General features: G+C 46.8%; 9 protein-coding genes across 10 annotated transcripts; 3 read left to right on the top strand and 6 right to left on the bottom strand.

Annotated features, from left to right (window-relative positions):
- Nucleotides 1–818: 818 nt before the first annotated feature.
- On the top strand, nucleotides 819–1,869 carry SPPG_08215 (uncharacterized protein). The gene is made up of 5 exons (XM_016756375.1): nucleotides 819–989; nucleotides 1,053–1,129; nucleotides 1,201–1,293; nucleotides 1,359–1,463; nucleotides 1,528–1,869. Exons 1-5 carry the CDS (start codon nucleotides 871–873, stop codon nucleotides 1,695–1,697), a joined length of 564 nt encoding a protein of 187 aa, XP_016604349.1. The 5' UTR covers nucleotides 819–870; the 3' UTR covers nucleotides 1,698–1,869.
- Nucleotides 1,760–7,502, bottom strand: SPPG_08214 (uncharacterized protein). The gene is made up of 20 exons (XM_016756374.1): nucleotides 7,347–7,502; nucleotides 7,242–7,289; nucleotides 6,996–7,161; nucleotides 6,840–6,934; nucleotides 6,714–6,767; nucleotides 6,449–6,649; nucleotides 6,015–6,368; nucleotides 5,594–5,953; nucleotides 5,143–5,535; nucleotides 4,918–5,088; nucleotides 4,455–4,852; nucleotides 4,232–4,390; nucleotides 4,048–4,160; nucleotides 3,885–3,980; nucleotides 3,671–3,814; nucleotides 2,795–3,602; nucleotides 2,616–2,731; nucleotides 2,417–2,558; nucleotides 2,059–2,355; nucleotides 1,760–1,989 (listed from the first exon to the last, which is right to left on the bottom strand). The coding sequence occupies exons 1-20, from the start codon at nucleotides 7,438–7,440 to the stop codon at nucleotides 1,831–1,833; spliced, it is 4,368 nt and encodes a 1,455-aa protein (XP_016604348.1). The 5' UTR covers nucleotides 7,441–7,502; the 3' UTR covers nucleotides 1,760–1,830.
- A 3,626-nt stretch (nucleotides 7,503–11,128) lies between these two features.
- Nucleotides 11,129–11,927, top strand: SPPG_08213 (uncharacterized protein). The gene has a single exon (XM_016756373.1). It carries the CDS (start codon nucleotides 11,202–11,204, stop codon nucleotides 11,709–11,711), a length of 510 nt encoding a protein of 169 aa, XP_016604347.1. The 5' UTR covers nucleotides 11,129–11,201; the 3' UTR covers nucleotides 11,712–11,927.
- Nucleotides 11,928–14,123: 2,196 nt separating this feature from the next.
- On the bottom strand, nucleotides 14,124–16,144 carry SPPG_08212 (uncharacterized protein; the record flags this gene model as incomplete). The annotated part of the gene is made up of 4 exons (XM_016756372.1): nucleotides 14,124–14,397; nucleotides 14,469–14,918; nucleotides 14,964–15,553; nucleotides 15,629–16,144. The coding sequence occupies 4 exons, from the start codon at nucleotides 16,142–16,144 to the stop codon at nucleotides 14,124–14,126; spliced, it is 1,830 nt and encodes a 609-aa protein (XP_016604346.1).
- A 290-nt stretch (nucleotides 16,145–16,434) lies between these two features.
- Nucleotides 16,435–18,595, bottom strand: SPPG_08211 (uncharacterized protein; the record flags this gene model as incomplete). Its single annotated transcript, XM_016756371.1, has 9 exons — nucleotides 16,435–16,733; nucleotides 16,847–17,138; nucleotides 17,206–17,401; nucleotides 17,489–17,609; nucleotides 17,668–17,783; nucleotides 17,869–17,954; nucleotides 18,021–18,075; nucleotides 18,149–18,262; nucleotides 18,330–18,595. Coding segments are annotated over 9 exons (1,357 nt in total), but the record flags the coding sequence as incomplete, so codon positions are not given.
- Nucleotides 18,596–22,915: 4,320 nt separating this feature from the next.
- Nucleotides 22,916–23,746, bottom strand: SPPG_08209 (uncharacterized protein; the record flags this gene model as incomplete). Its single annotated transcript, XM_016756370.1, has 3 exons — nucleotides 22,916–23,312; nucleotides 23,396–23,464; nucleotides 23,529–23,746. 3 exons carry the CDS (start codon nucleotides 23,744–23,746, stop codon nucleotides 22,916–22,918), a joined length of 684 nt encoding a protein of 227 aa, XP_016604344.1.
- Nucleotides 23,747–24,123: 377 nt separating this feature from the next.
- On the bottom strand, nucleotides 24,124–26,355 carry SPPG_09523 (uncharacterized protein). Its single transcript, XM_016757695.1, has 3 exons — nucleotides 26,107–26,355; nucleotides 25,968–26,028; nucleotides 24,124–25,881 (listed from the first exon to the last, which is right to left on the bottom strand). Exon 3 carries the CDS (start codon nucleotides 25,553–25,555, stop codon nucleotides 25,052–25,054), a length of 504 nt encoding a protein of 167 aa, XP_016604343.1. The 5' UTR covers nucleotides 25,556–25,881; nucleotides 25,968–26,028; nucleotides 26,107–26,355; the 3' UTR covers nucleotides 24,124–25,051.
- On the top strand, nucleotides 25,985–27,949 carry SPPG_08208. Of its 2 annotated transcripts, XM_016756368.1 has the most exons (4): nucleotides 25,985–26,204; nucleotides 26,262–26,628; nucleotides 26,699–27,318; nucleotides 27,418–27,949. In XM_016756368.1, exons 3-4 carry the CDS (start codon nucleotides 26,986–26,988, stop codon nucleotides 27,430–27,432), a joined length of 348 nt encoding a protein of 115 aa, XP_016604341.1. In that variant the 5' UTR covers nucleotides 25,985–26,204; nucleotides 26,262–26,628; nucleotides 26,699–26,985; the 3' UTR covers nucleotides 27,433–27,949. The 2 variants fall into 2 exon arrangements, with proteins under 2 accessions (XP_016604341.1, XP_016604342.1); XM_016756369.1 differs by having other exon boundaries at nucleotides 26,262–27,318.
- Nucleotides 27,054–27,949, bottom strand: SPPG_09522 (uncharacterized protein; the record flags this gene model as incomplete). Its single annotated transcript, XM_016757694.1, has 1 exon — nucleotides 27,054–27,949. A coding segment is annotated over one exon (488 nt), but the record flags the coding sequence as incomplete, so codon positions are not given.

Genomic DNA, 27,949 nt, shown 5'->3' with positions numbered 1-27,949 from the left:
ATGCACCTTCATGGCTGTGTGTAGGTTAGAAGGCGAGCTCACGTGGGACACACCATGCACCTCCAACTTACAGCACACAGTAAGATACTCCATTGCAGGCTACAATGAGGACACCCGTCAGCGGCACTAGATCTGTTATATGGCCCTCCGACGGATTTCGGTAGATCGATGCAAGACAACACCCAAGAAAGCAAAGGTTATAGAAGGCAAGGAGCGTATTCCCTGGGCCGGTATCTCCGCATATCCACGAGAGTGCATGCAAAACAAAGGGCAGCAAACATGACACGGAGACGCACGCAGGCTCCCGGTAGATGAACCAGAAGAGGAGGATTGAAGCAACGTGGTGTGCTGCCATGGCTGGGAGGGAAACAACTATTGAGGTGAAAAGGAGCTCGCAGACATAAAAGATGGCATGTGAGACAAGATTCAGATAGAGGAATTGTCGCAAGGCAAGGACGTAGGGTGCGCTGAGGGGAGCGGGAAATATCCTTTTTTGTGATATCGACCAGAGAAGGACCACAAGTACTTGAATTAACCATATCCAATTTGCCCGTGCATGGTACTGAACTGGAAACATTTGGGGGACAGTATTACTATCGACATCTGATGTGACAACCTCCGAGACGACAGTAATAAAATGTGAGCTCTCCGCAGGTTCCTCCATACTATTCATTATAATATGAGTGAGATCTCAAGTATCATTAGGCGACGAGGTAAGCCAATCGGACAAGTTCGGACAGAAATCTTAAAAGGAGCGCGTGAGGTCATCAAATTGAGGGTCGCGACTTGCTTAATCAGCGGTTTTGCGCAGTACCTTCCTACTTTGCACCATTAGATATATCTAAAACATTCTTTATCTTCAAAATCCAGATGCGTTACTCTGTTTTATCAATCCTCCTCATTCTATTCACCTTGGTTCATGCTGCCAAGAAAAAGCCGATATACGTGGAGCATTCTGACACGGTGGTCACTACTGACTATGATACCCTGTAAGCACATCGAATATCAGAGCAGCTTCTTGTGCACTTGATCATAACACTGATTCCATGTAGAACCAAGCATAAATGCAAGGATCCAGAAGACCCGGTGTGGAAACCCCAAGTCGACCGCCTACATGACTCTGAAAAACGCATGTATTGATTGGGCAACATCCGCCTCTCGTGGACGTCAAGCATCATCTGACATCATTGAATCCCGTAGTCGCTCGCCGGAATAGTACTGGATTGGTGCTGGGAAAGGCATACAATTGTACCGAAGGAAATAAGGCTCTTCGGAATGAGCTGAGGAATTTTAGTGAGTACATCCGATCTTGTGACTGTTTCCCTGATGCACAAATCTTGATGGATATGCGATATCAGGGCGGCAATATATGGATGCCGTGAGACGTGCTCAGGGCTTCATCTGTTCATATGGATCGCAGACTAGCGTAACAGAAGAAGAAATAGCGAACTTCACACTCTTGGGTAAATAGTGTATGGAAAATTTCAGCATTCAGTTCTCCTAATAGCCTTCCGTTCAATACGGCAGTCGACTACGTCAAGGGGAACGAAACTGCTATGCAGCAGCTTATGTGGAGATTGTCCAAATTACCTGAATGCCAAGTTACGGGTACAGACATACAGAGTGCGCTCCAGGGAGTTAGTGAGCCAGCGACGACAGCTACGTCGGTCAGTGTGGCAACTGAGGCAGGTCAATGATTGACTCAGGGGGCCATCTCGCGCAACACAATGACGCTTGGGGAAAATGGAACTTAATGTCATCGGTTTGAACAAAATGAAATTCATTGCTAGAAACCATCTCAGGCGCATTGTAAAGTTGTTCTATTTGAGATCAAGCGGAGGCGCTAATTGACGTCTCTATCGGTGACCCTGTTGGCGTCTCAGTCGGTATTTCGGTCGGCGTCTCTGTTGGCATCTGCGTAACACTTGATATATCTGTTACACTATCGCCTGATGTACTAACATCATCAGTGGGAGTTGCAGTTTGAGACTATAGAGAAAAAATCACAAAGAAGTTTGTTGAGCATTGATGCTGTAACCTTTATGTTCCAAACCTTACCTCAACATGAGAAGACGTTGAAGTCCCTTCTTGTGCACTTTGACCGGGATCACCAATAGTGGGCTGCACCGGTTCCACCTCTGCCCCGGCCATTTCATCCCCGATCTTAATCCTCACAGCCCGATGGTCGCTGATTCCATCTAGCTCACCAGGAACGTCCGTACTTGCACAATTATCCGCCTGTAAGGGGTCAAGTCCAGAAGTGTTGCAGGCGTTCCCGCCCCAGTATCCTAAGTTACTGTCGATTTTGCTGTCAAGGATTGTAATGGTGTTTGGGCCGCAATAGAACAAAAAATCCTTGCAACGACATGTAAGCTGGGATGACCCAAAGAAATGTTGTCTTTTGGTGGCAACCTACGTAAAACTGTCCTTTCGCAGTAGTTGCGTAGGGAACACGTTGTTCAAAATTGTCACAGTTCAGATTGTTGGATCCGCGACTGTTCGTGTCTCCCGGAATAAACACTTTCGCAAGGGGACACTGCAGATTCATTTGCTTGGCTCTGGTATAAAGATACTTTATCAGCACCGGATTGACTTCAGTGAAATTTGAATCATACATGGCAGCTTCGAATTTAGCAGTTCTTGTCTTAAATGTGTTTTCCATTTGTGTTCTCCAATCTGTGGTGTTTGGCTTGGGAACAGCGCGTGAAAAATCCTGATTGTTCCAGTCTCCCTATCAAACGGAAATGCAGATGTCAAAAACAGAATGGACAAAGAGAATTTGATGCAGGCATACCACAAAGAACATTGAAATCTTCTGCTCAACATTGTCGCTGACCCCACAATCCAACCCACCTCGCCCACTCTGAGCCTTAAGCGACAAACAAATAGCATATAACGCCTGGCGCAGCACCGTGGTTGACCTTGAATCAATGGCCAAATTTCCGTCGCGACTTAGTGCAAAGTAACCGGGTCGATCATGTACATTGATCAAAATAAATGGACGGTCCGACGAGCTTGTTGTGCCAGGTTTGGATAATGCCCAGAAGCCGCATGCGAGAAGTGTAGGGTTGGTGTTGGTCGGAGTGGATGCCCCATCGCGAGCAGCCGCAATCATTTCCTCGACGTTGTCGGGGTCGGCGTCCACTGTGGTAGTCACTGTGGCAGAGCCATCCCAACTATAGTTGATAACAGAACATGTAGATGTTCCACCACTCTGGACTTTTGCTTCCTTCTTTCTGATGTATACACCTTTGTAATTTACATCCTTGTTCGAGTACTCGAATCCACTGATGAAGGGTTTGGCAGCTTTAACGCGAACCAGTTCGCTTTCTGACTGCGTGGCTACTAGGTCAAAATTTGCGAGATATGCTTTAAGACGATTGGTGAGCTTGGTCCAGAGCAGGTCTCCCGTGAATCCATTTCCGCTCAAAGTTTCGTAGTCGGCACCGAATTTATATGGGCGTAAATAGTCCAGTCGGGTTGAACCAGTCACATCGAAGAAGGCCATGTTCAGGGACACGAGTGAGAACGAGGGGCTAGGCGCTGACCCAGTGTTCCACGCTATGTCGTAAACTATAGGCATGTGGTTGGAGAATTCTCGGCTATTAAACAGCTACGGTTAATGGACTCAACTACATCTTTCAGGGAAAGTCAATACAAGTCAACGAACCTGGAAGAAGCCTCTGGGCCAATAGAACAGTTCCCTAAGGCCCTCGCTGCTGCGTCGACCATGCTCCCGTTTACAACCATGTTTACGTTCAGTCGATTGACAACTTGTGGCTTTACTTTGCTCGCTATCGGAGAAAAGGGGAGCCTGAGAGCAAAGATATTCTCTGAATGAACAGGCTGTGTGCTTGAATGTATGCACAATCCAGATATCTTACCAGACATGATCAAACCAATTTCCGGATGCCGGTCTTGTGGCAGTTCTGCTGCGAATCATTTGTGCAGTGTATGTCGTACGTAATGGCCAAAGGTTCCTAGACGAGTGATGTGTATAGGCAATTCCAGCGGCTGAACAGTGTTTTCCTAGGCAGGCCAACTTACCCAACAACATTCAAATCCAACTCTACGCCATTAACAGCGTATTGAAACAGATTCTTTAACCATGATGTTCCAAAAGCAGTTCCGGGACCTTTGAAACCAGTTGGTGAAGCGAGCTGTTCTCAACATGAACAGTCTTAATATGCGTAGTAAAAATGTTATTTCAAACGGCTTTTGGTATACCTACCCAACGAAATTCGTCCTGGAAATCACCAACGACGATGACCGGACAACCATACACAAGACGGATCCATTCGATCAAGCCCACAAGAAGCATGAACTCGGTAGGATGTACATCTGTTGTGATGCCAGTCGTTAGGGACCATTGAAGAGAGATAATAGCAAGCTGAAATATGACCACCAATCAGCAAGCTTTACTTCTTGTTCAGATGATATACGAGGATACCAACCATTCCAACATCCATCTTCACAGTCCATACAGCCGGTAATTCAATGCTCGACACACTTTGCTTGTCGATTTTGCTTCCCATCTGTTCGGCAAACCATCGAAATTGGCTCTCGATACCCTTGGTTCTTAAATCTCCAACTCTCTGCAATAGTCCGAGTCCGGAGATCAAGCTGTCCAGTGAAGTGACTTGAAGATTGACCGCAGAGGTCAATTCAGATGGATAGACGAGGGTGTGGCGACGGATGGAATTTTGTTCCAGAGCGCTTGATGGCAGGGTTAGAGAATTTGGTGGGAGGTCTTGAAAGATAGTGAACAAAGATGATGCAGCCAGGAATTGCATTGTTCCGAGCTTCGTGGGAGCTGGGGAGGCACTTAGACCTTGAACTCTGTGTGTAGTTACTGGAGTTTCAAGTTAGAAAGGGTAGTCGTAGGGATCAAGTGAGCACGAAATGTAGCGATATTACCATCAAATTCCACAGATTTTAATGTGTCGCTACGATTTCGAATTTCATGAAAGGTGGTGCGTAGAGAATCTGCTTTCTCAGAAATATCCTGGATATTATGTTTTGGTAGCACTCCGCAGGTCAGTGTGAATTCGGTGGTAGTCGATGCATTCACCGTTTTGGGTCCCGTCCCTGAAGTTCCAGTGAGATATGCACTGAAATGCGTAAACAAGTGATATTACGTACCATAAACAACACTGTAGGGCAGTTGTAATTTCACACTGGTCTCGCCGATAAACCCTCGGTCATTCAATTCAAATGCTATCAACATGCCTTGGTCGGTGGTTTCAACTGTGCCCACCAATACCCCAGCATCTTTCGCACTGTCGCTGACGAGTTCTTTATATGTGATGCTCGGAAGTACGGTCAAAGTAGGAGGTTGGGATGACGGCTTGATTGCGGTGCGCGCAAGAGACGTGCTTGCATTTTGGAGTAAGAGGGCCGGGTAGGGTATGTTGACAATCAAGCTTTCCCCGGGAGCGCACGGCTCAGTAAAGCGATACTCGTAGCCTGAGGATGGATTTGCATATTGTGTGGATGTACGAGAGCCGATTGTTACAGTTATGTTTCTGTAGTCCACTAATATAGGATATGAGGGGTGCATCGATGATTTGTTCATGAATGACTTAGGGCCTACCAATTTCGTAAAGGTTCCCGCTACCCACTACATTTGTAGTCACCAGCCTTGCTGGCTTAAACATCGATGCCGTTATCATTTGTCCCGTCGAAGTATCGACAACCTTACAACTCCAAGCAGGCAAACTTGACCTTCCGGTTCCGCAGCTCTTCAAACTCGCGACGGGCAAGTACGTTTCCAACATGCTGTTGAACGCATCACAACGAGTCGTATCGATTGAAGTATTACCCGACGATTGCATTATGACGTTAACATTTGTGATTTGTTTATTATATAGAAAAATGGCGTCAAGGGATGTCGCAAAGGCGGTTCCAGGGGTAATGCGGTTGATGGTATTGTCGACATAAAGATTAACAGTACCTGGCAGTGCCGATTGAGATATTCGCCAACGATAGCAATCGCATTGAAACAAGGGCCCCACCAGTTGCGCTCATAGCGTAGAATCCGGCCAAATCGTCAAATATTGTGGCTGGATTGTCGCCGGAATCAAACAAGTTTAACACAATATCTGTTCCTACGGTCGTTGTCCTTTGAAAGAAAGGAGAAAGAACCGAATAGGGTTGTTGTACATTCAAACAATTCGCCGTCAACCTTCCCGTCCTTGCGTCCATCCCACAAGCTTGTTGAATCGACCATGGTGCGGTGGTACTGTCCATTGTTGACGATAATGGGGCGACCGATCCGGAGTAAAGGTTTATGGGGACTTCATTTGCAATAAACGGAATTGGAAAGTTTAGGGCCAAACGCTGGCATCGCTTGTTGCGATATCTCTTCACTGTCATTAAGGTTAGAGAATGGACAATCAAAATACGCGTATATGTGCGGAGTATCTAGCAAGTAAAATAATGTACATACCATAAGGGGAAGATCCACATAAACCGTAACAGTCGAGAAATCTCGCCTGGGTCTTGGACGAAACGGCTGTATCGCTACTCTTGAAATATCGATTGATGGCTGTCCATCCTTCCGCGCCATAGGTTTTGCGCGCATTTGCGGTATCCTTACAGAATTTTGTGCTATCAGCGCCAGGCGCGGTCATCGATATATCGGAGAAATCTATCAAGACTTTCGTCACGGCATTCTTGAAAAATATTTCTTCAAAGCAAAAGACAATCTATACCGTCAATTCCACCTTGCATGGCTTGCAGCCCATATCCGTTGCATATTCGTGTCGCTTAAAGTGACAAAGTACTTGCGATGAGCGTCGGAATATGGGAGGCCGTAGATTATTGTTCTGTGGCCTTACCTCGAACAGGAGAGCCGTACCAGACATCAACTGGCTTACTCAACAGGGGTGCTCCAGTTGGAGACTTCACATCCAACCCTGCAAGTGTAAGCGACCTTACCACATCCAGTCAGCAAATTACTCCTACAAGCAACCCCGGCGACTATCATCACCCACGTTTCTTGAGCATCCATCATTGTGCACACCACCGCACGACCCAATTTTGAGTCCGTGTATGCTTTTCCAAGTCTTGTCAGTTTGTAGCTCAGCTTTGGTATGGTAAGTAAGCATGTTACATCGGTAACCGTCTTGGAGAGGCCAGGAATGGGAACGGTATAATTATCTGAAGGGTCGGCAGTGTGAGTCAAACGTAGACGTTGCTTGCTCATTTGATGAAAGAACAAGAAATACACAGATACGTACAAAAGAAGACATCAGGAATGCTTGCATCGGGGGACACCCGTCGGGAAGCTGAAGGATACGTTTCAGATGAAGATGAAGATCAGTTCAATTACAGGTAAGGCGTACCAAACATAGCCGAGACATGGAAACAATAAAGCACGAGAAGGAAGAAAGAAACCTTCCACATCCGGAAGGGTAACATATTGCTACGACAAATCATCGTGCAATTCGCAGAGCTGTTCAAGCACAGAAGGATGGATAAAAACCGATGAAAGGATCGTGTATGGATTGCCCGTGGCCAAGCGCGTCAGGACGCGCGCGTTATTCATGGGATTTGAAAGCAGCAGTTGATCAGTTAGGGTTTAGTTTGCGTCAACTGTCTCCCGACCCCTCCTCTTAAATGAACCCATTGGCAACAGGTGAAGACAGTACCGTCGTCGTATCTGACCGACAAAGAGAGCTAGCGCCAGATGTAGTATCTTGAGTATGTAGTGTCGGACTAATGGATGCAAATATTATTTCCCTTCTGTTGCATGTCTGGCAGGACCCTATCTGCCAGCTTTGCCTCATTCGCTCGCTGTTTAGGTTGAGGCAACCTTAAGCATAAAGGTTGTAGGGTGGACGAAGACATGATTGACAAGCCTGAATCGGGCATAATTCGGGCGACAAACATGTGGGGGATTCAAGTTCGTCATGTGTGGCTGTTGCTGACTTCTTGGAAGCATCGCCATTGGATCAACAATCATTGCATGACGAAAAGATACAGGAAAACGATAGTCGTTCGTCTGCAGCTATAGAATTTTGATGTTCGACGTGCACGCCATGATACACATGACGAATCTCTGAAACAACTTCCGAAGTCTTTTAACGAATCCTTTAAATAATTATTATTTCTACGACTGATTTACCCTCAGCGTGAGGGTCCTCCAATTTACTGACGGATGGGATTACACTCCAAGGCAAACGGCGATGTACAATGATAAATTGTTTTCTCTGGGGGAGTGTCTTTTTTCCAGGGAGCGTGTCATCTAGCCTTTGTCGCGAACTGCGGATAATGTGACAATCAGTTGCGATGCAAGTAGCATTGACAGTTGGCCCCTGTAGATGAGATAAGGATAATGTTAGCATGAGACGTCTCTCGGAAGGTAAACCGATAAAGACATCATGCACGGAGTAAGAGTGAAGAAGGCGCAACGAAAAGCGTCATGGAGAACGTAGTTGCTTCAATGATGGAAAGCTGATGCTGTAACGCAAGATCGATTGTGATTGATTGATTGGACTGCTTGTTGAAGTGGTGAGAGCAGTAAGACGGATATCCTTCTTCCTAATAACAATGCTTCCATCTGTTTGCGATTCAAGTATGTACAGCCATCTGCAGAACGATAGCTCACACTATTCCTGACCCAGCCTTTCCCATCAAAGGAGGGAGTACATGAAGTCGACGAAGATATTCTAGTGGCAATTTGATGCTAACTCTGGATCTCAAAGAGGTCGACAAAAGCAGAGTACACAGTGGGGTAGCTTACATGATATTTATAAACCCTCGCGCACAGGAACCGTAGCTAAGGCTGCAACTCCATATTGCGCTGCGTCCACCATCTATGAGCGTATGGCTTCACGACAACAAGTGTCCCCTCGGTAGGTACTAGATTTCATGTGACGTCTAATTAGAGTTTGGAACCTACGGAGCTGACCGTGGAGCACATCCCTGACGAGAACCGTGACAGCTTCATGTTAGTCGTACACATATCTGGAAACCTATCACCACGTTCATAGGACGGAACTGAGGTGATAATTTAAATTCTTGAGAAACAATTTCACCAGTCCAAACTCTCGTTCCAAATTGCCATGTTTGGGAACCACATTCTCACACGGATCCTGGAGCTGAGCTCGACACTTGCATCGCGAGACTCTGCGGCACACAAGGACCCTGCTATATGTTGCAGGGCAGCTTGTAACCAAAACCAGGTCTACAAGCAAGCGATCAATGTTTGAGCCCCCCTCCACTGAGCAGCTGGAACTACGCACTACATCAAACTCACGACGCTGAGAGTATCCTATTCAACGAATTCACCCCTTATGGAGACTTGGGAGGTATTCTCTGGTATCGTGAACTCCAATACTGAAAAATTCGGACCGACAGCAGTTTCGATGTTAAACGTTTGCAGCATTCTCTTCTTATGTTTAAGGTAGTCTCATGGGCGCAAGTAGCCAAGGATATCAGATGATGCACGGCGGAAATTGCAAATTGTGTCAACATGCTTGAAGAGATCAGCGAAGGGACACTGCAACATTGGCGAAGCAGTATCATTCTGGCTGTCAATCCTGTGGGAATTGATATACGTTCAGTGGTGCGTGCCCATTGCAATAGCAAAACGCCAGCTTCATCTGGCTCATATCTCAAGATCCAGAGTATATATTTTGGCGATGGACGAAGCGTCAAGGGTTGCTGCTGATAAACACCGGTTCTTTAGGCGAACCGCAATAAAATTGCAGGTTCCCATCATAGAATGGTGGGGAAGCAGCGATGAGCAATTTCCTAATACCATTGGCGAATTGGGAATAGTTAATGTAACTCTTACTTAACGATAAAAACTCAACGCATGTTAATGCTTTTTGTTACTTGTCTCCGAGGAGGTAAAGGTAGTACCTGTGATCGCGAAGCAGTTTCAATCTCTATCTAGGATGCTGCATGAAAACTTCCGCTGCTGAATACCGATTAACCTTTTGCGATACGTTTCGGTCCGATATTTAACGCAAACTGCTGGCAAGTTACCCAATGAGAGGCTTGCCGCTGGTAGAATGTGGCGGTTTCACTGTCAGGGACTGCACAGCAAGCGGATCAAAAGCCTAGAACTCCCATCCTGCATAACGTACGATCCGCCCACCAGTTACAAATGCATCGGTGAGGGTGTGCTAGTTGCAATTGGCTAATGTTCACCTAAAACCTCATGATCAATATCAACCGAAATAGGTTGACACAGTGTTACTCATCAATGCGCGAACAGCTTTGGAACTGGATCAACAAATGTAACTAACCATTGATTATTGTTTCAGCGCATTCGACATTAACAAACAGTTCCACTTTAATATCAAGTTGAAGTCTCAGATGGAAGCACCTTACTGCACATATACCTGTAATGTATTGGATTGTAATATTGGGCAAAACTTATCGCAACATAACGTAATTTAATATGCAAAATTCAAAAAGTGTCAAAATGCCAAGAGGGGAGCGGGATTGCGCGACATATCAGCTCCCCCGTTCCCGGAATTCCTGTGTTTCTCTCAGCATAGCACGCGTTGGACAGACTGAGTGAACTGTTACCACCATATGTGCATCTGTTTATAAGTTACGAGTATTTTTGGCATGAAGAACTATTATCCCGTTTGGGGTCCGAAAAAAGGGATGTCTTTTGCAAAAATGAAAAAACCATTACTCATGACGTTCTTACCCATAAATGTGTTCCGCATTCATCCAAAGTCCGAGCATCTAAACTCTCCCGTTGCAACAAAGTCAAGAAAAGCTCCGTATTCTTGGCACATTCTGTTCATAACGCGGGGCCCAATGCTCGGCAATAAAATCTCGTAAATAAGCTCACCTCCCGTTTCCAACCGGAAGCAACTCTGACAAGCCAAGAATTTGATAATCAAAAAACTCAAAACGTGTGCTGTGTAATCTCTGACACGCTGTTGCTGATGCCGTATGCGCCCGGCATTTCCACCAATCAGAAGGCGACCCGTTGAGCAGCAGTTCATTATCGTTGTGGTCATAAGGACATTCTAACTGTTTTGTGTGACCACAACTTTAAAAATAGAATGATCGGAAATGAGTCAACGTTATCAAGCGTCCCTGCGATTTGGTTGTCGGTGGGGACTATAAAAGGCAAGCCACACTGTCGTCCCCCCCCGCTTCTTACCTCAGACAACAACACCTTTTTATCTTGCAATCGCCCTTTGAACAAGTAACTTTCGAATTTGAGCATGACGGCAACTCAGACAACTCTCAACAAATCCACTGAAACGCTCTACCTTTTACCTGCTGCTTGGTCTGCCGACGACCTTGCTGACATTTGTCCCGCGTGCAACGGCACCGGATACTTGACAGCCTCTCCTGAGAAGGAGGAACCGTGCTTCAACTGCCCAGGCCCGCAACTTTCACGATACCCTACTACCTACGACGGTGTTGGTGTCAAGGGCCTCGTCGACCCATGCAACATGGACCCTGAAACGAAAACCGAAACACGCATACGGATACATAGCGACATGGGCGCTTCGCAACAGTTGAAACGACCGCGGTGGTCATTAAGCATGTATTGGCGCGGAAAGAATGACGGGGCAGAGGCCGATGTGGAGTGCAGCGTAGAAGAGGAATGCAGCATATCAAGGAGGCGGTCAAAGAAACATGGGCCGCGACGGTCCAAGCGTTGGAATGCAAGAGCCGAGACTCATTATGCAGAGACAGCTATGCAGGAGCTCGCTCGAGAAGCGTAAAGTCGCTTCATTGGGTACTTTTTTTTGGGGTGGGGAAAACACTTGGCGCTGGTGCGCCGCTTTATAGATACCATCTGTCGGATTCTACTGTAGTCAGCTCCTACGGTGGCCATAGGATTTCGTTTTTTATCTTGTATATATTATGGTTGGCTGCCTTCGCCCCTGACAATGTCTGGTCCTGACAATATACATGTGCTATACATTATTGATACTTGAGTGTCTTATTCCTTCGCCGCGCCGGTCGGCATTTTTTTTTCTCGATTTTTAAGCTCAGTTTTCAGCTGAATGTCCTAGGGTCCCTATCGATGTGAGATGGACTCGATGGATGAATCAAAAACCTCTTATTTGTATCAGGGCAAAAGATAACGAATTTTACATGCGAAGGATTTTGACCTATGGTCCTCGACAGTAGCTACAGCAAACGCATGTGCCTTAGAAGTAACGGCAACAAACGCCTGGAACCGTGCAAACCACATCCGACCAATAACATGCCGAGACCACATATGTGCGCAGGTATGCGGTCAAGTCTCTTGCGTCATGGAACTTGTTATACATGATGGGTAAGCTGGCATATACGTATATATTGCCATCTACACTTTCAAAAATAGGACGGATGTAATTGTAAGTCTCTCAAGTCGTTTGTCGGTGTGTTGCAAAATTTTAGGAAACAAAATGCCGATGAGCCTAAAGGTTGGAGTTAACAACCTGGGTCCTACTGCGCCCGATGATTTCGTCGCAGGTTGTGGATTTGCAGGGGTATCTCTAGGGATGATCAAAACAGCGCAGTGATAAGACCACCCACGCGACGTGCAACCCTCAAACATCCCTTTCGCTGGCTCACTTCAAAGGACTATCTTGCTGCTCATCTGCTGATTTAAGCTCAACCCGCATCATGTGCTCAAGGCAAGATAAGATTTACCGTGGTGGCATCAGAGATCAAAACCCCGAATCGCATCGAAAGAACAACCTGAACGAGAGCCAGTGTAGGTCGCCGACGCCGGTGGGTGTACTATGAATAAAAATGTTTGTAAAAACACTATACCACTACAAATTAGCACGACACTCTTGCTAGAGGGCCTCGGAAACCTCGCAAATCTTTCCCGGTGTAATTATGGCAGAACGGGCATGTCTACAGATTAAGGGTGAGGGTAGGATTTACGGTGCTGTTTATTATGCTATAGCGGCAATCTGGTGCCACAAGGGTTCTGTATCTGCAAGTACTTAGAATTTGGGTAGCGATGGAGGACCATCCATGCCGCTTGAAACTTCACAAAATCAAGCGAAGAAGGCGCTGGAGCACATGACCACATTCACCACCTGTAGCGATGTATTCATCTTTTAAGCATAGCCGAAGCTTAGTGGCGCTGGTGTTAAAGCAGGTTCAATGCTTGCATACCAACAGATACAAAATAGCGAATCAAAAGAATCGATACTCCCCATTTTGGTATCTCATATAATCAGAGACGCGGATGAAGCTGATCAGCTAGATCTAACCGCTGTGGGAGGATGGGCAGGAAGCACGCAATTTAAACCTGTATGGCATATGTCATTATTTTCACCCTCACACAATGAGTAAATATTTAGGCTATATAATGCCTATTGTTACAAGCCTAAATGGATAAAGGGTTAGGGCAGGGGTTGGACCACGTCTCAATCGATTTGATCAAGCACTTCTAACTTGACTGATTCTCGTTTTAGGTCCTTTGCATTGGCAATCCTGATTGCGCACCATGTGGCTCCGCAGATGATCTGTGATGCTAAAGTGAAGTTGCATGACCGCGTGATGTTGCGGACTCATCACTATCAAGACCACTGTCGGACTCTTGGTTTAGGTTGTGCAGGATTTAAAATGCCCTTTTACATGAGGCACGAGCGCACGTTTTCATTTTGTTTGCAGAATTTTATGGGAGTTGAAAATCCCCACTGATTCCACAAATGCTCTGTTCTACGTGTTTGCTAGGTACATGGGAGGGCTACTTTTGGGGATTGGTGCGCAGCATTAAGTATCGACATTCTGAAGTTCAGACCGGCCGCCATGGGCACCAAGAAAAGAACTCCATTTCTTGCCCGTAAAAGAAGCTATACTGAAGACCAGATCAGAACCAGAATGTACCTTCAGAGGGTTAGATATGCTCATAAAAAAGGCTTTCCTCCTCCTACTGAAGAACCCCCAGCGGAAGCGCCCATGGAGATCCCAGAAGAGGGTTAGGGCAGGGGTTGGACCATGAACTGATCATCTTGTATCATCAAAATATCTAAGAAACCATGCGATGTAAACCGAAGAACCCCATTTTCAAAGGTTTCGGGTTTCTTTCTGGACGACGACACCGGAATCACTCGAAACTTCACTCTCTATTTTTAAACGAATACAATTACGTATGGCATAGCTGCCTTAGACACTTTTTCCAAATGCTACTGCCCAGCTCTATAAGCCTTCCTCAGTCTTTCTATCAAACTTCTACTGATCCTTCCTGCGGCAGCCCGACCTCCCATCAAATTCGGTGCACCCCGTCCGACTTGAAGAGCCGCCAAAGATCCCATGACAAATAAACCAGGACAGTTGCGGGACCAGGATAAATCTTCGCGAAGGGAGGGTAGACCGTTTTGTATGGGAATGGGGTAGTGTTTGGCGACGGTGTGTAGGAGGGTATTAGTAGAAACGGTGTTGCGTGTGCCGGTTGCGAGCCTGCAAACATATGGTGGATGAGCTCTTGTTAGTGTTTAGCAATTCCACAGTAAATGAGCACCACTACTTGCCAGATAATATTGCAAGCAATCGTCGATCCATTGCTCAAAAGCAATTCCCATTTTCCATGTTGCGGAACCTCCTCATACCACTTTGCACTAATGACTTCAACTTCTTGCGTTACACTCATCTTGCCGCTAGCCAAGTCATCTCTTACTAGCTCCATTGCTTCATGCGTTATCGTTGCGCCACTCCCAGAGTAGGCCTCATCCGCCTTCGGAGGAAATCTGGCCAAACGAAGGCGGTGTGCCCGGCTTTGGTACTCATTGTCCGACCAGAATTGTGCTATATTGGTGGATCGATGCGGGCCAACCCACCGAACGTCGACGTCGAAAGGTTGGATGCGGAGCTTGGAACGGGAGAGGAGCACAACGGAGTTGCAACCGAGGTCTAAAGCAGTTCGGGAGACGTGAATGCTATTTTTGTTTGCAACGAACATGGGCGTGAGGTCGATTAGCGAGCTGTCAAGCAGCGAAAAAGTCAGCGGCCCTCCTCCAATGTCTTACCTGGTGATTCCTCCTCCAATAATTACTACAGACTTGTGCCGGAGCGGCCCTTTCTTTGCTGAACTAAAGGACTTTAGGTACGTGGCATCATCCAACGCGATGTCGAAACAATGGCAAAGGCAATGCTTGGGATATCCCGGAGGCAACGTCTTTACCCATGCAGGTATATTCCGTTCGCAGGAACTGGACCCCACTGCCACCACCACATTCCGCGCGTTCACCAATCGTCCGTCCTTAAATTCCACTCGAAAATGATCGCAGAATTTACTTTGTGCGTTTTGTTCGTTACTAAGGTCCTGATTATCGTCCACAGAACATCCACATGGAACCGGGACAATATCAACAGCTTCCCCGCTTTGCACCAGGTCTCTTATTCCAAAACCATTAACAAGTGAGTCCGCGCAGAAACTCCAGAATAGTTCAGTAGAGGGTAAGATGAACGGTCCGGTATAAGAGCGATCACGGAGAATATGCAATGGAACCAAGTCCGCATCTGATGTGCGTCGCTTTGCCATGGCGTACTGCCATAGAATCGAGCGGTCGATAGGGTCGGGGTGGTGTGAGATGGGACTGCGAAGATGCGGCACCCGCTGAAGAAAGGATCAAGTTCAGGGATTCCAGCTCGCACTATGCAAGAGAACACTTGACGTTGTGTGTTAACTTACCAAAAACTCCATCTGCTTTCTCCACAGCGACATCCACGTTCCTAGTTTGCGGCATTCTTTCCCACCAGCATACCCTGTTCCACCGAGCTTGTCGAGGACCAGAGTGTGTTCCTTGATCCATTCAACCGGCGGACAGATCCCCGCACCAGCACCAGAACCTGTTAGCCCTGTCTTTAAAGAGCCTGGTCCTCTAACTCTTTCATCAACATGAGCATCAATCATTCCTCGATCCTTTTTGTGAACAGAACATCTGGCACCACGGGCGCCAAGTCCATTCAAAACTCGAGCCACGGCGTCTCTGTCCGTCTTCCTTGGTCGTCTCGAGGAATCATAGTGAGTATCTCTTGCGAGGAGAAGGTGGGATGTACGAGCAGAGTCTCCAGCATCTGGACGCGTGCGGTAGAAGAGGAGACCGTTCTCCGGGTGTTCGAGGTACTTGTCTGGTGTAGATTCTAGGAGAGTGGCGAGGAGAGCGAGAGCGTGTGGACCAGCGCCAATGACCAGTAGTTCTTGCATGGTGGAAAGAGATTTGATATATGCCTTTGTGTGTGGTTGATACGGGACAGATCAGCAAAGGAAATAACTGGATGGAAACGAAGTTGAGTAGCCCTCGGGGTCTGTAACTGGGGAGGTACTTGACTTGTGGCTTAGCTATGGCGCAATCGTTTGAAATGACGCGGCTTAGCGAACATAGAGCTCGGAATTTTACACCCCGCACGGTAACTTGTCAAGAGACCTTCTGAAAACCCAATGAGACATGTCGGACAATGTCCAACACTAATCCTGACATGGCAAAATGAAATCAACTCCATATTCAATAATCTATTGTCAAAGTTACTGTGCGAGTAGCCGTATATCCTAGAGAACCTCCAAATACATAGCGTTTATCAAATGCGATTTTATCATCCTTCCTACAATGGTGGTGGATAGCTGAGATGTACTATAAAGGGCTAACATACAAACAAACAAGAAAGCGCTCGGGTTACTGTTACCATCACTTGTGTAAAACCTCCCTAAATGGATCATAAAATTCCCTCAACCAAAATCTTTCGCCCATCGCCAACTCCTTACGGCGTAACAAACACTTGCCGAGCTCTTTGTGAATCTGCAGCAGGCACAAAATGATCAGAAATGAAGAAAATCACAATCGTCAGTGTATATCGCCCAATCACACCAACAGCAGCATGGGTTAAAGGAAGTCTATCCGCTGCACGTTACCTTTTCCACCTCCAGCCCAATCCCAATAAAAACCAAGCACTGGGATCGATCCTCTTCCGTTTCCCATGGCACACCACCGAGACGAAAGGTCGTTATATTTCCGGTGTGAGACCACGTAACGGGATACCTGGGTTGAGTAGCCAAATGAACGAATCCTTTCGATCGAATGACTGATGACATGGTGTCGGAACGATGCACGAGGTTCCATAAACGAGTGGGGTGTAAGGGAGTTTGGGATGTGAAGACTGTATGAGTAATGTTGTATTCGATTGTTTCGGGGATGTGCGATCCCCTGTGAATTGATTGCATGCGGTTACGCTCACTTTCAGTTATCGTCGCTATGAGGTGAAGTTACTCACCGCGGTTCGAGCAGCCAATTTTTGTTGTTCCTGACTTTCTCGAGGGAAAAGAGTCCAGTATTCAAGATCTCTTGCGGGTCTACGTTTCCGTGAGACGAGAACAGAATCTTCGCTGCAGGGTTTAAACTGTTTACGATAGCTTTGAGTTTATTCAAATACTCATCGGAAACAAGATCTGTTTTGGTAAGAATAAGAACTATGATGATGTTGTAAGAAAAGTGTGGTGTGACTCTTCAGGTTTGCAAAACGCTCGCGCCATTTTCCGCTGCCCCCTATTCCTTACCATTTGCAAACTCGACCTGGTCTCGGAGCAACTCCACAATCGTTCGTGTATCAGTGGATGTGCTGTTCAAGCGGCGTTTTCGCAACGTATCCGATGTCCAAAAGTCATTCAGAAAGTTTACCTTGGTTTGAGGAGAATGTCAACAGCAGCGCCAATTCAATAAGCGCATCAGGCCATACCGAGTCGACCAAAGTAACCATCGTGTCCAGCCTGGCCACATCCATCAAGGATTTGTAACCGGGAATGTCTGTTTCAAATTCAAATGTCTCCGCAACGGGGAGGGGTTCGCTGATACCTATATAAGGAAAAGATCAGATCAATGAATAACAATGTTCTGTAAGTCTCTGCCACTACGCAATGATATGCGGAGGGGTACCTACCGGAAGATTCAATGAGGAGGTAGTCGAACTTATTCAGCGAGGCCAGATGGGATACTTGTTCGAGCAAGTCTTCTCGTAGAGTACAGCTAATGGTACACGGTAAGGAGTGGGTATCACACGGATCTTCATTTCGTATCATTCTACTCGCTTACCATATGCATCCGTTTGTTAACTCAACCAACTTTTCATCAGTATTGGTGAAACCTTCTGTGTTATACCGAAGAAGTATGAATGGTCCGGTGGATGTATTCGTTACCGAAACGCGTGCATCAGGATTTACCTCTCTCGATGAGTTTTGAGTCAATATTGATCTCACCCATGTCGTTGACAATGACACAAACACGGAGATTGTGGGTTTTGTTTAGGATTGAGTTCAGTAGTGTGGTCTTTCCGGCTAATTTGGTTGAAATCGAATAAGGTATTCCGATTGCTGTATTATCTCCGGGCGATGGTTACCATACCTCCAAGGAATCCTGATAAGACCGTCACGGGTAGTCTTTTCTTGGGAGGTGCTGCTAAGATGGGAACTGATTTCGGCGGGATGGGTACCACAGCGGAAATGTTTTCCTTCTCGCCGCCTTGCTTAGCTGCAAAAGCTTCGGTCAAAAGACTGATAACCCACTCCTCAACCTTCACTTGTTCGTTTTTTATCATGTCCATTGTGAACCACGCTACGTTTTCTCCGAGTTCCCCGGAATCTGCTATGAGTGGGTTAACAAGGCCCATGTAAATGTATCGCTTCGTGTTGTCCGAAGAGGAAGAAACGAGGCTGGGAGGAGTTTGATGGAGAAGCGCGAACGCGTATTCGGTGACGGCGGTCGCGTTGATTAGAGCGCGGGTCGCTGTTGTGATTGTCAAATGTTTGTTTTCGTAAAAGCCACGCCCAAAGTAAAAAAAAAATTTGGTATATGCTCACCTGCGTCCTTCTCGGTGTCTCTAAGGAAGGGGATCTCCGTCGGAACGGTCCAGAGAGGCTCGCCGTGCGTTTTATGGTTTTGGACAAGAAGGAACTCAATCGTGCCCGTGTTCTTTTGGTTCAGGAGAAGCACCCCATATTCACGAACCTTTAAACCCGGACACAAGATCAGAAAATAGTCTCAAAGAGTAGGTAAAGAACGGTATTACAAAACTTACGCATTCAGAGAGGTTGTTGACAGCAGAAAACTCCAAGCAGCCAAAGCTTTCCCCACCAGCGGCTTTGTGGATCGATCCCCATTTGTCACCCACTATAAAGGCAAACCAACATCACAGCGAGATTAGTCCTCATGCGGCCGAGGTATGGAAGATGGTCTGTGAAATATGACCTTGAATTTGCAAGCGCCCACGGTAACATGTAGTTCTTCCAGTTATATGAATCATACGTCCGTACTTTACAACAGAGGTATAGCCTGAGAAACCCTCGTGAGTGACAATGAGGTGAGATACTAGCGCAGCGCGTGATTCAAAGCCACTCACTCTCTGAACATATTAAGACAATCCTTCCCGTTGGATCGGTCACTTCTACTTCCATTAGCGTTCGCTTTTTTGTGGGTTCCGTCTTGTTAGATTTTCGTGAGTCGTCGCTGACGATGCGTTTATTCACAGCGGTGACTTTTGCTGTGAGTGTGGCGATATTGCATCCGAGAGTGATGCGGTCGATGGTAACCATTCTTTGAGCAGGTAGTAGGATTCAAGGAACAGTAAAGTTGGTAGATGGAGGAGTGGACAACGAGCGGAGCAACGAGAAGTTTGAAGTGTGCACACCGCATATAACTATGGAGGGACTCGTTTGTTGTACCCGTACAGTGTGGTGCTAAATTGCGACAATGCACGTGACGGATAGACCCGTGCCACCGTGAGTACCCTCCCCGTTACACCTTCACTGACTGCACTCTGAATCTCCCTCCACACCTTCCCGTCGTTTCCCCCTTTTTCCCAAAGCAAAATGCCAAACAAGCAAACTCCCCATAACCCGCTTTTCTTGGTGTGACTCCCGAAACCCATATGACCTCCTTGCCTTGACTCTTATGTTGAGGTGAACAAGTATCCTGTCTCCCTCTGTAGTGACGAAGAGTAGAAACGCCTCCTACAACTTAAACGGTATGCGAGGGCTGCCGCTACTCACAGTGGCCGTAAGAGACGCTATTTGGTAGTTGATAAAAGACGGCAGTGGTTGGGTCGTCGAACGAGACTCTTCCGGGTACGGGATCGAGTGGCTGACAAGCTTGGTGGATATCAATGCTGATGTGTGGTAATGCGATCCACCCTCAGATCACCATACGTGTGCTTTGCACTAGTTTGTATAAATAGAGGTTTTTCTTCTAGTTTAGACTAGTTAGAGAACTCAAGATGAGAGAATCTCTTCAAGGGTTGCTGCCAATATCGTAACCTACATAGTTGTTCATCTGATTGCATCCGTATCGCAACATGATACGTACGTCACATTTAAGATGGTTAAAATGCGGCTGTAGAGATATTCTGCTCACGTTCTGATGTTCTCATCCAGCAAGATAGGGGAGTAGCTCCTTTGGCGATTTTGCCAGGAGTCAACGGGCGGATGGATGAGATCAGGGAAATAAATGAGTTCATCAGCAAAGCGACTCCATGTGCCAACCTCATTCCTGTTCATCGACTTTTGTCACCACCTCATCAAGAAACAGCACTTGAATGACATTCTACAATCCGGGACTGTTCAATTTATCAGGCCCCAGTACACCGCCTCCACCACTGGCAAGGTGTGCAAAGGCCTCGAAGTCGACTTGGTCCAAAACGGCAGTTACCAGACAATACGGAAATTGATTGCTTTTCCTTGAATGGGTTGAAACTGGTAAAGAATGTTTTTTACACATGGCCCTGGCGAGCAGTTGAATCATTCGTCCGAGCTGGTCCAGTACTGTGTTGTGAAAATGGTTATGGAGCGGAGGGAGAGCCGTTTATGAAGCCTTCTCCAGACCCAGCGGGCTGTAGGACAGGAGAACGTGTCTTGATGATCGTAGGGTTAGGGTTAGGGTGAGGGCTAACAGCGGAACATCTCGTAAAACATGGTCTTGAAATGTTTGATCGGGTAAGCTTCATGCAACTCGCTTGCAGCCCAAAGACGACATATCGTTGACCTTTTGTTCTCATGTATTGCTTGTTAGCAGATCTTACATAACGAGTAAAGCACTTTGATGTTTCCCTGAAATGGGTGGACCGGTTACGGCAACATTACGGCGCATAATTCCTGGGATGTGGGAATATGTAAAAGCAATGAGATCCACAAACAGGCTGGACTTAAGACAGTGCATGAAAATCCTCAACGCCGGCTGGAAAGCACAAGATTTATCCGACGTACGTAACGATCCTCAAGCAGCAAAATCGGGTACTGGGAAGTTGATCTCAGCGACGGCAGACTCTATTCTATCGGAAAGGCCATTGGAAGGAAATACGGCACTTCTCCCTGCATGGATGACCCTCATAATGAACTCACTATTATTATCCATTTCCACCACAGTAACATCAACGCCATGCAAGACCCCCCTCCTCTCTAAAATCTGCGCAAGCATTCCAACAACTTTGGCCAAAGATTTCCCCGGCCGGCTAGAGGTAAGGCCTCCGATGTTCTTGATATAGTCTCACCAGAAAACAGTCTCATGTTACTGTCTGCACTCCCACTCAGATCTTTGTTGGTATCCATCGGTACCACTCCACATTTTGGGGGGATTGCATAACTGAACTCAACCCAACGCGCTCAACCTCGCAGGACGTGGGGTTGAGCGTGTGAGGATTATTGGACCGTTGGGAGATAATAGGTTTGAGGACGGGAAAGAGAAAGGAGATGACGGCGGGGTGAAAGCAGTAGATATTTTGGCGGTGCTGGCTGGGAATTGTTATGGTGTGTTGCATGAGGAGGAAGCGTCGTAAAGTGCTCACTTTTTGTGTGTAGTGACATACCATTTCTATAACAATTCCCCGCGATTGGCGGTCAGTAAAATCGATCATATGCATTGTGAAGTGGAAGAACTTTCATGGGCCTGCTTTCTGCTGCTTCAGTTACGTCTGTTGGAAGACAATGGACGCGTACCTCCGTATCTTACACCCATAACACAGAAGGGCACATATATTTGGTTACCTCGTAATCCAATTTCGCTCTTTCACTGCCGCCATGTAGTCGTGTTGCGGTCGTAAAGGTGTCCTATGTGCACAGTAGCGACGACACCTTGGCCGGCGGCATCTACCCCGTGGTTTTTTCTCTAATATTGCAGGTCGTTTCACCGTCGTCGCTTGCGGTCGTTCGCCGTCGTTCGCCTTTTCCTGTTAGATTACTAGTGGGACTTCGTGCTTCGACCAGCTGATGTGTGAGAGCATATGCAACTTTCTCGTGTACAATAGGGTACTCGTGGAACCAATCTTTTCATACAGTTCCAACAAAACCTCCTATTAACGAGAGTCAATTGCATTCTTCAAAGGAAGTCACAGCAAGTCAAGAGTACTTATCTGAGCGGGAGCGCAACCACAGCGGCGAACGAAATGGAACCGCGATCTTGAATGAACAGGTCGTCTTTCCAAGTACCATTCCAGATGACCTTCTTCCAGACGGCTCAATGATCAGATGTCGGCCAAGGTTCTGGAAGCAGTCCGACCCCAAAGAAAATCAATGAGAATCTTTGGACGGACAGCGGAGTAAATGCCTAAGTCGTCCGAGAAAAACCTGTCTCAGTTTCCTATGCATCAATCTCCCCATTGAGGTGTAACTCATGTCTGTATCATAGGCACGTATCTGCAGAGGTCATATTGCCCAAGTTGTGAGCTGAAATGCACACAACACGGTGAAATGAAAAGAACTCAGTGAGAATCCAGCAATTGGTACAAAATATATATTCAACCCAAAATGGAATGGTTAAATGAATTGTTTCGATGACACCATATCAGCATCAAAAGCAATTGTGAATCTCGACGTAGTCACTTATTGCACATCATATAACAAGTTTATAAAGCGGTACAAAAAAATATATTCTGCCCTATATCCGACTCCGTTTTCTACAACTCATGAATCCAAAGCCTCTACTACAACAATCCCTATCCGATATCAAACGCATCCATTAGGAGGATTGACGTCATCGCGGGCGTACGCATCCAAGGCAAAGTACATGTACGAATCCTGATTGTGTTCGGCCTTATCACCGTCGGCGGCAGCGAGAGCGGTGACCTCAGTGTAATTGGAGGCATAGTGGTCGACGCGTTCCTCGGGGTTGATGAGGGGTACATGGAAAAGCCTATGCATCAAATCGGAGGAGAGGAAGTAGTTGGTCTTGTGTTGCGAGAAGCGGTCTCCGTCCTGGCAGAGGGCGGAGAGAGGTTTACGGGCAGTCGTGTTGAAAGAGAGGGGGCAGATGACGGTTTCCAAAGGAGCGACTTCCCCGCGCCAGTGACCGGCCCAACCGGGTTGCGAGCATTTGTTGTCGACGTCGGAAAAGAACACCTTCCTGGTTGCTGTGCAACGAATTCAGAATTCAGGGTTAGGGAGAGATGATACTTTAGGAGAGAAGAGTGGTGAACAAGTGCTCACCCGGCAGTCAGGATTCCGTAATAGCCCACAACAGTGGCAGATTCTCCATTACCAAAGTAAGTCTGGTATCTAAAAACAACGTGTCTGATATTCAAGAACTGCATATATGATTCCAACGAAAAACAAAACTCACACAGGGTCCTCGTAGGTTTTGTCCAGAATGCGTTTGGTGGCATGGATAGTCAGTTTGTTCATGTCGTCGAGAGCCTTGTTAAGAGTTTGCTTTTGGGAAGCACTGCAGGAGGAATGCATCTGAACCCGGGTGGAAGGTGGGAGTTGACGGCGAACAGGGGTGGCAACCGCGGCTGTCAAGCCAAGAGCGAGAATAATGCTAGACTGGTTTACGATCATGTTGAGCTCACTATGAGGATTGAAGGTTGTTTGATGAAGGGATTGTCTGAAGAGATCCACTCTTTTATCCCTCTATCAACTGAAGGAGGTATACTGATCCTTTCTCAATCCCAAAAAAAAAAAAAAAAAGAAATAACGATCGGAGAAAACAACATGGAGATTGCGTGCTTGTAACTGGGGAGGTCCACGCAGGCCAGTGCTGTCAATTTACCGTATTTGGTGTTGTCAGTAGGATCAGCCCAGTTGGTTACCAAGGCTTAGTTAGTATTGTGAATAGTCAACGAGTCCCTCACAGGTTGCATGGCAATCACTGCGCAAAATCACACATTGAGCGGACAATCACCAGCAAACCTTAAATGTCGAGGACAAATGCACGTGTTCATTCTAGTATCTTGCATTCTTAGTGTAGCATAGCTCGGGCATTTGTAAAAGCATGGATTGGTGTATCATGCTTAGCAGTAGTACAAGTTATTTGTTATTTAAAGCTAATTCCGGACACTAAGTCCGGCCTGCGAATACACACTTTGTTGGAATTACTTGATTGATTTCATCAAAATTGTCATGGGACAGTAACTTGAATAATTTAGTGAGCTATTGACTTATTGACAAGACCAAGATGGCTCTGGAAGCCCTGAATTTGTGCTAACAGGGTTAGGGTTAGGGTTACGGTTAGGGTTAGGGGTCTGGTGACTAAGCCACTGCCCGCCACAATAATGAGTTACCATGAGGGTTACATTGTGCGATTTGCGTTTCTGGGAAATCCTGGGAATCAAATGCAGAGAGGCATTTCATTGTTGAGATTGCAAGGCGCAAGTTCAAAGATGACGTTGAGGGGCTTTGCCATAGTTGTCAAATGTCTTTCGGATGGTCGGCCCTTGCTAGTGGCTTACGTGAGCACCTAATATGGGTATGGTGCGCATATATCTGAATTGCCATGCTGTTACCAGGTACCGCTACAGCTTGACAATGCTCTCTGTCTATTGCCGCTAGTATTGCGCGCAGGATACCTTCGTGACAAGTCCACTCTCAATGGAGACAATACGAAGGAACGCTTCTCGATGGCATAGTGCTTTGAAGGGTCATGCACTCTTCTATTGTTGAGCCGGATTGGTGTTGTGAATTACATGGAGCATGATGTCATGCACATTCGGCAGGCTATGAAAGACCGTCATGAGAAATGTGATCCCACTACGGATACTGCATTGCCTGTCTCAAACAGCCGAGGTGTGCTGAATCCGGATTTCATCGATCGAGTTCACCGCTTCGTCGGTCCAGTGCATTGGCCCAACGCATTTGCGGCTATGGCTAATAGCTTTGCTGCTCTCCATTCTCGCAGGTGTTACCGCAGCGAACGCGGAATACGCAACAGACAATCCTCAGCCGATCTGTGAAACGTATGATACCCTGAAGTACGATCACTTGGTGGAACATGAGAATCCAGACGGGAGTCGTACTCGCATTCGATTTCGCGGTGAACGCCTCAAGTATGTTTTGAATTTGGATGACCTGGAACAGTTGATCTGCATCGATTGCCAAGATGTGAGCACGGTTCAGTACAAAGAAGGTCTTCTCTGTTTCAAAGTCGGCAATGCCTATCTCACGGAAGAGATCATGGTGGAGCATAACAAGCATAGCGGCACTGTTATTACTGCAAGTCCGTTTTGGGGATGTGGTGACGTGTCGGAACACGGCGGGCGTGTAGGTGGGGCATATATGCGTGCGATCAACTCGTTTGAGTACCACGGCAACGGCTGGGTTCACGGGAGGGTGGAATGATTGAATTTCTTTGATTGTTTTCGAGATGCCCATATTCGAGGTAGGTAACCAGAGATCTTGAATGTCCTATATAAGAACCACTTGCATATGTTCGTGTCTGCACGAACATAGCCTCCTACTATCCACTGCATGTCACAACTTCTATAAGACGTAGAGAGTAACTGGCACATGGCTGATTTCCAAATCAAGGACTCATTTAACGGAGACTTCCCTTTAGTGAGCTGGTGAACAAAGAATGGCCCATCGCTGGTCTCCCTTACAATTATGACCTAGTCAGCAATAAAGTCATACAAGATCCGATCGTAATCTATCGTAAAGCACGGCAGAGCAAGGACGGAACGGCTGAAGCAGAAGCCGAACTGCTATGCAAACAATGTTGTAAGTGTTTTCTCTGACGTCACCAGAGTGCGCACATTACTAAATCTTTTCAACGGTAGATGCCTACATGAAAGTTGCCGTACATCTGAAGACTGACGTTTCGAATACCGGAGTCGCTTGCAAAGTACCTGTAGTTGGCAGTATCATTGGGTTCAGTTCTTCGCTCATTTTTGGAGAAGACGTTTGTGAAACACCAAAGTCCGCACTGGAAAAACTCCAGATTTTTGTTGAAGGAACAGCAGAAATCAATGCTTCGTTGTATGCAAAGGTGGAGGCTTCATATAAGAACGTATGGAGGAAGCAGGTGGGAGCCGGCAGTTCAACTGAATCATGGGCCCCATTGCTAAATCTGTTCTGGTAGTCACTGTGAGCGATAATCAGTTACCAAGAGCTAGGGACAAAACGCAGGTGGCTGTTCTTGAACTGAACTGACGACCATCACGTGCCGGCCATGAATGACAGCTATATGATTCTGGAGGGAAGTGCGGGACTTGCTTTCCGTCAATATTCGATCTGCAAGTAGCCGCACTTCTTTGCTGTGTGAAGGCAGAATTGCAGCATAAAAAGCGACCGCGGTATTTCTGCACCTCTCTTGCAACTAAGACGTTGCCTTCCTGCCCCCTTCTCCCTTCCCACAATCCATCCACGATGATTCTTTGACAATGCACTGCTTCCAAGAACTGGAAGCAAAGATTTTCATTTCTGTCAGAACAAGTTGCAGAAATCGCGTAAATAATGGAAATCCATGGTCAATCGCCAAGTTACCTGCACCCACAAATAATCGGTCCGTCCTCCTAGATGGCTGAGTGCCTTTCCCTATCAGCAAGAGTCTGCTCCTTATTCCGTCGATTCGTCAATCGCATTACCCTCAGACACCTCCTGAATGGCTCGTCCGACTGGGCAAGAAGGAATTTCAACACGTTGATGGCTGCCATTATGGCATTTGCTGCTGACCCAAGTGCTAATCCTCGGATCTGGAAGAGATAGCCGTCGACATATTTATCCTGCACGTGTTACAGATATGTGTTAGCTTGCATGTTAGATGAATCATAACAAAGCCAAATTGGCTCTGGAATACCAGAAACATGTCGATATCCAAAAAAGCCACAAAAGAACGGCTGCTTGACGCGGCCAGACTGTTTCAGCCGTCCCAGGTATCTGCAATGCGTTCTCGTGATTTTGCCAGGGTTTGTGGGTTCCTTGTGCGTGTTCTACCACCTCTAGACCCATGTGGGACAGAGATTAGTGTTTGTCTTTATTATTCAGGTTCAAAACTTCCTGTAATCCCCACCCTAACCCTAACCCTAACCTATATTTGTTTTCGACTGAATCATCGGTTGTTTTCTGCTTCCATAAGGTTCGGAAATTGGTCAAGCTTGTCACCAATGTTTTCCCTTTCGCTTTGGAAGACTTGCCAGGTAGGAAACCGGGGCTTTTTTTTACCGGTGTTTTGAATTCGAGTGTATTCTATCTACATATTGTTAATAGGTGCCATTCTCTTCTACGCCTAACCCTAGTCAAATCCCACATGATGGAATTACGATAGGTGCACAAAATATCGCTAGTTTTCAACCATTGCTTGCTTGTACTTTGCGGGAGCATGGTAGTTCTTGGAACAGAAGTCGTCAATACATATTCCACCCCGACCCATCCCTCCTTCTCCCACAAGCGCATCTCTCGTCATTGTAATTCGCCTTGCTACACGGATGACACCACCACTGTTTATCGTTCGTGCTCGCCACGAGGTACGCCATGCTGGTGCTGTGTTGCTGAGCTCTCCACCGCACGGCTTGCAATTGGGCCTCTTGGTTCCGTCGATTTTGTTCGATGAGTCTTTGTTGGGTTTGGTGGTAGAGCTGGATGTGGTTGTCCACGGCTTGTTTGTACGAGGGGTTGGGAACGGCGGGGAGATGGGAGCGGGTGAATTCGAAGGGGAGGGTGATTTGGTACCGGGAAAGGAGGGTGGAGTAGTGCGAATGTCCCGTGGCGGGGTCGTGGAGCAGATCGCCGGCGACGAAACTGTAGGCGCCACGTTTGGTGAGGATTGGG

This window comes from Spizellomyces punctatus (assembly GCF_000182565.1).
Source record: "Spizellomyces punctatus DAOM BR117 chromosome Unknown supercont1.20, whole genome shotgun sequence".
Taxonomy (NCBI): domain Eukaryota; kingdom Fungi; phylum Chytridiomycota; class Chytridiomycetes; order Spizellomycetales; family Spizellomycetaceae; genus Spizellomyces; species Spizellomyces punctatus.
This window is presented reverse-complemented; position numbering and strand designations above follow the sequence as displayed.

Bases quoted from the DNA above. Each gene is read 5' to 3' on its own strand.
- SPPG_08215 (XM_016756375.1), top strand. From the start codon at position 871: ATGCGTTACTCTGTTTTATCAATCCTCCTCATTCTATTCACCTTGGTT. The intron at 1,130-1,200 runs GCATGTATTGAT...TGAATCCCGTAG, and splicing joins CCTACATGACTCTGAAAAAC to TCGCTCGCCGGAATAGTACT. The intron at 1,464-1,527 runs GTAAATAGTGTA...TCAATACGGCAG, and splicing joins AGCGAACTTCACACTCTTGG to TCGACTACGTCAAGGGGAAC.
- SPPG_08214 (XM_016756374.1), bottom strand. From the start codon at position 7,440: ATGATTTGTCGTAGCAATATGTTACCCTTCCGGATGTGGAAGGTTTCT. The intron at 7,290-7,346 runs GTACGCCTTACC...CGTATCCTTCAG, and splicing joins CCATGTCTCGGCTATGTTTG to CTTCCCGACGGGTGTCCCCC. The intron at 6,650-6,713 runs GTATAGATTGTC...AAGTCTTGATAG, and splicing joins CATGCAAGGTGGAATTGACG to ATTTCTCCGATATATCGATG.
- SPPG_08213 (XM_016756373.1), top strand. From the start codon at position 11,202: ATGACGGCAACTCAGACAACTCTCAACAAATCCACTGAAACGCTCTAC.
- SPPG_09523 (XM_016757695.1), bottom strand. From the start codon at position 25,555: ATGGGCATCTCGAAAACAATCAAAGAAATTCAATCATTCCACCCTCCC.
- SPPG_08208 (XM_016756368.1), top strand. From the start codon at position 26,986: ATGTCGATATCCAAAAAAGCCACAAAAGAACGGCTGCTTGACGCGGCC.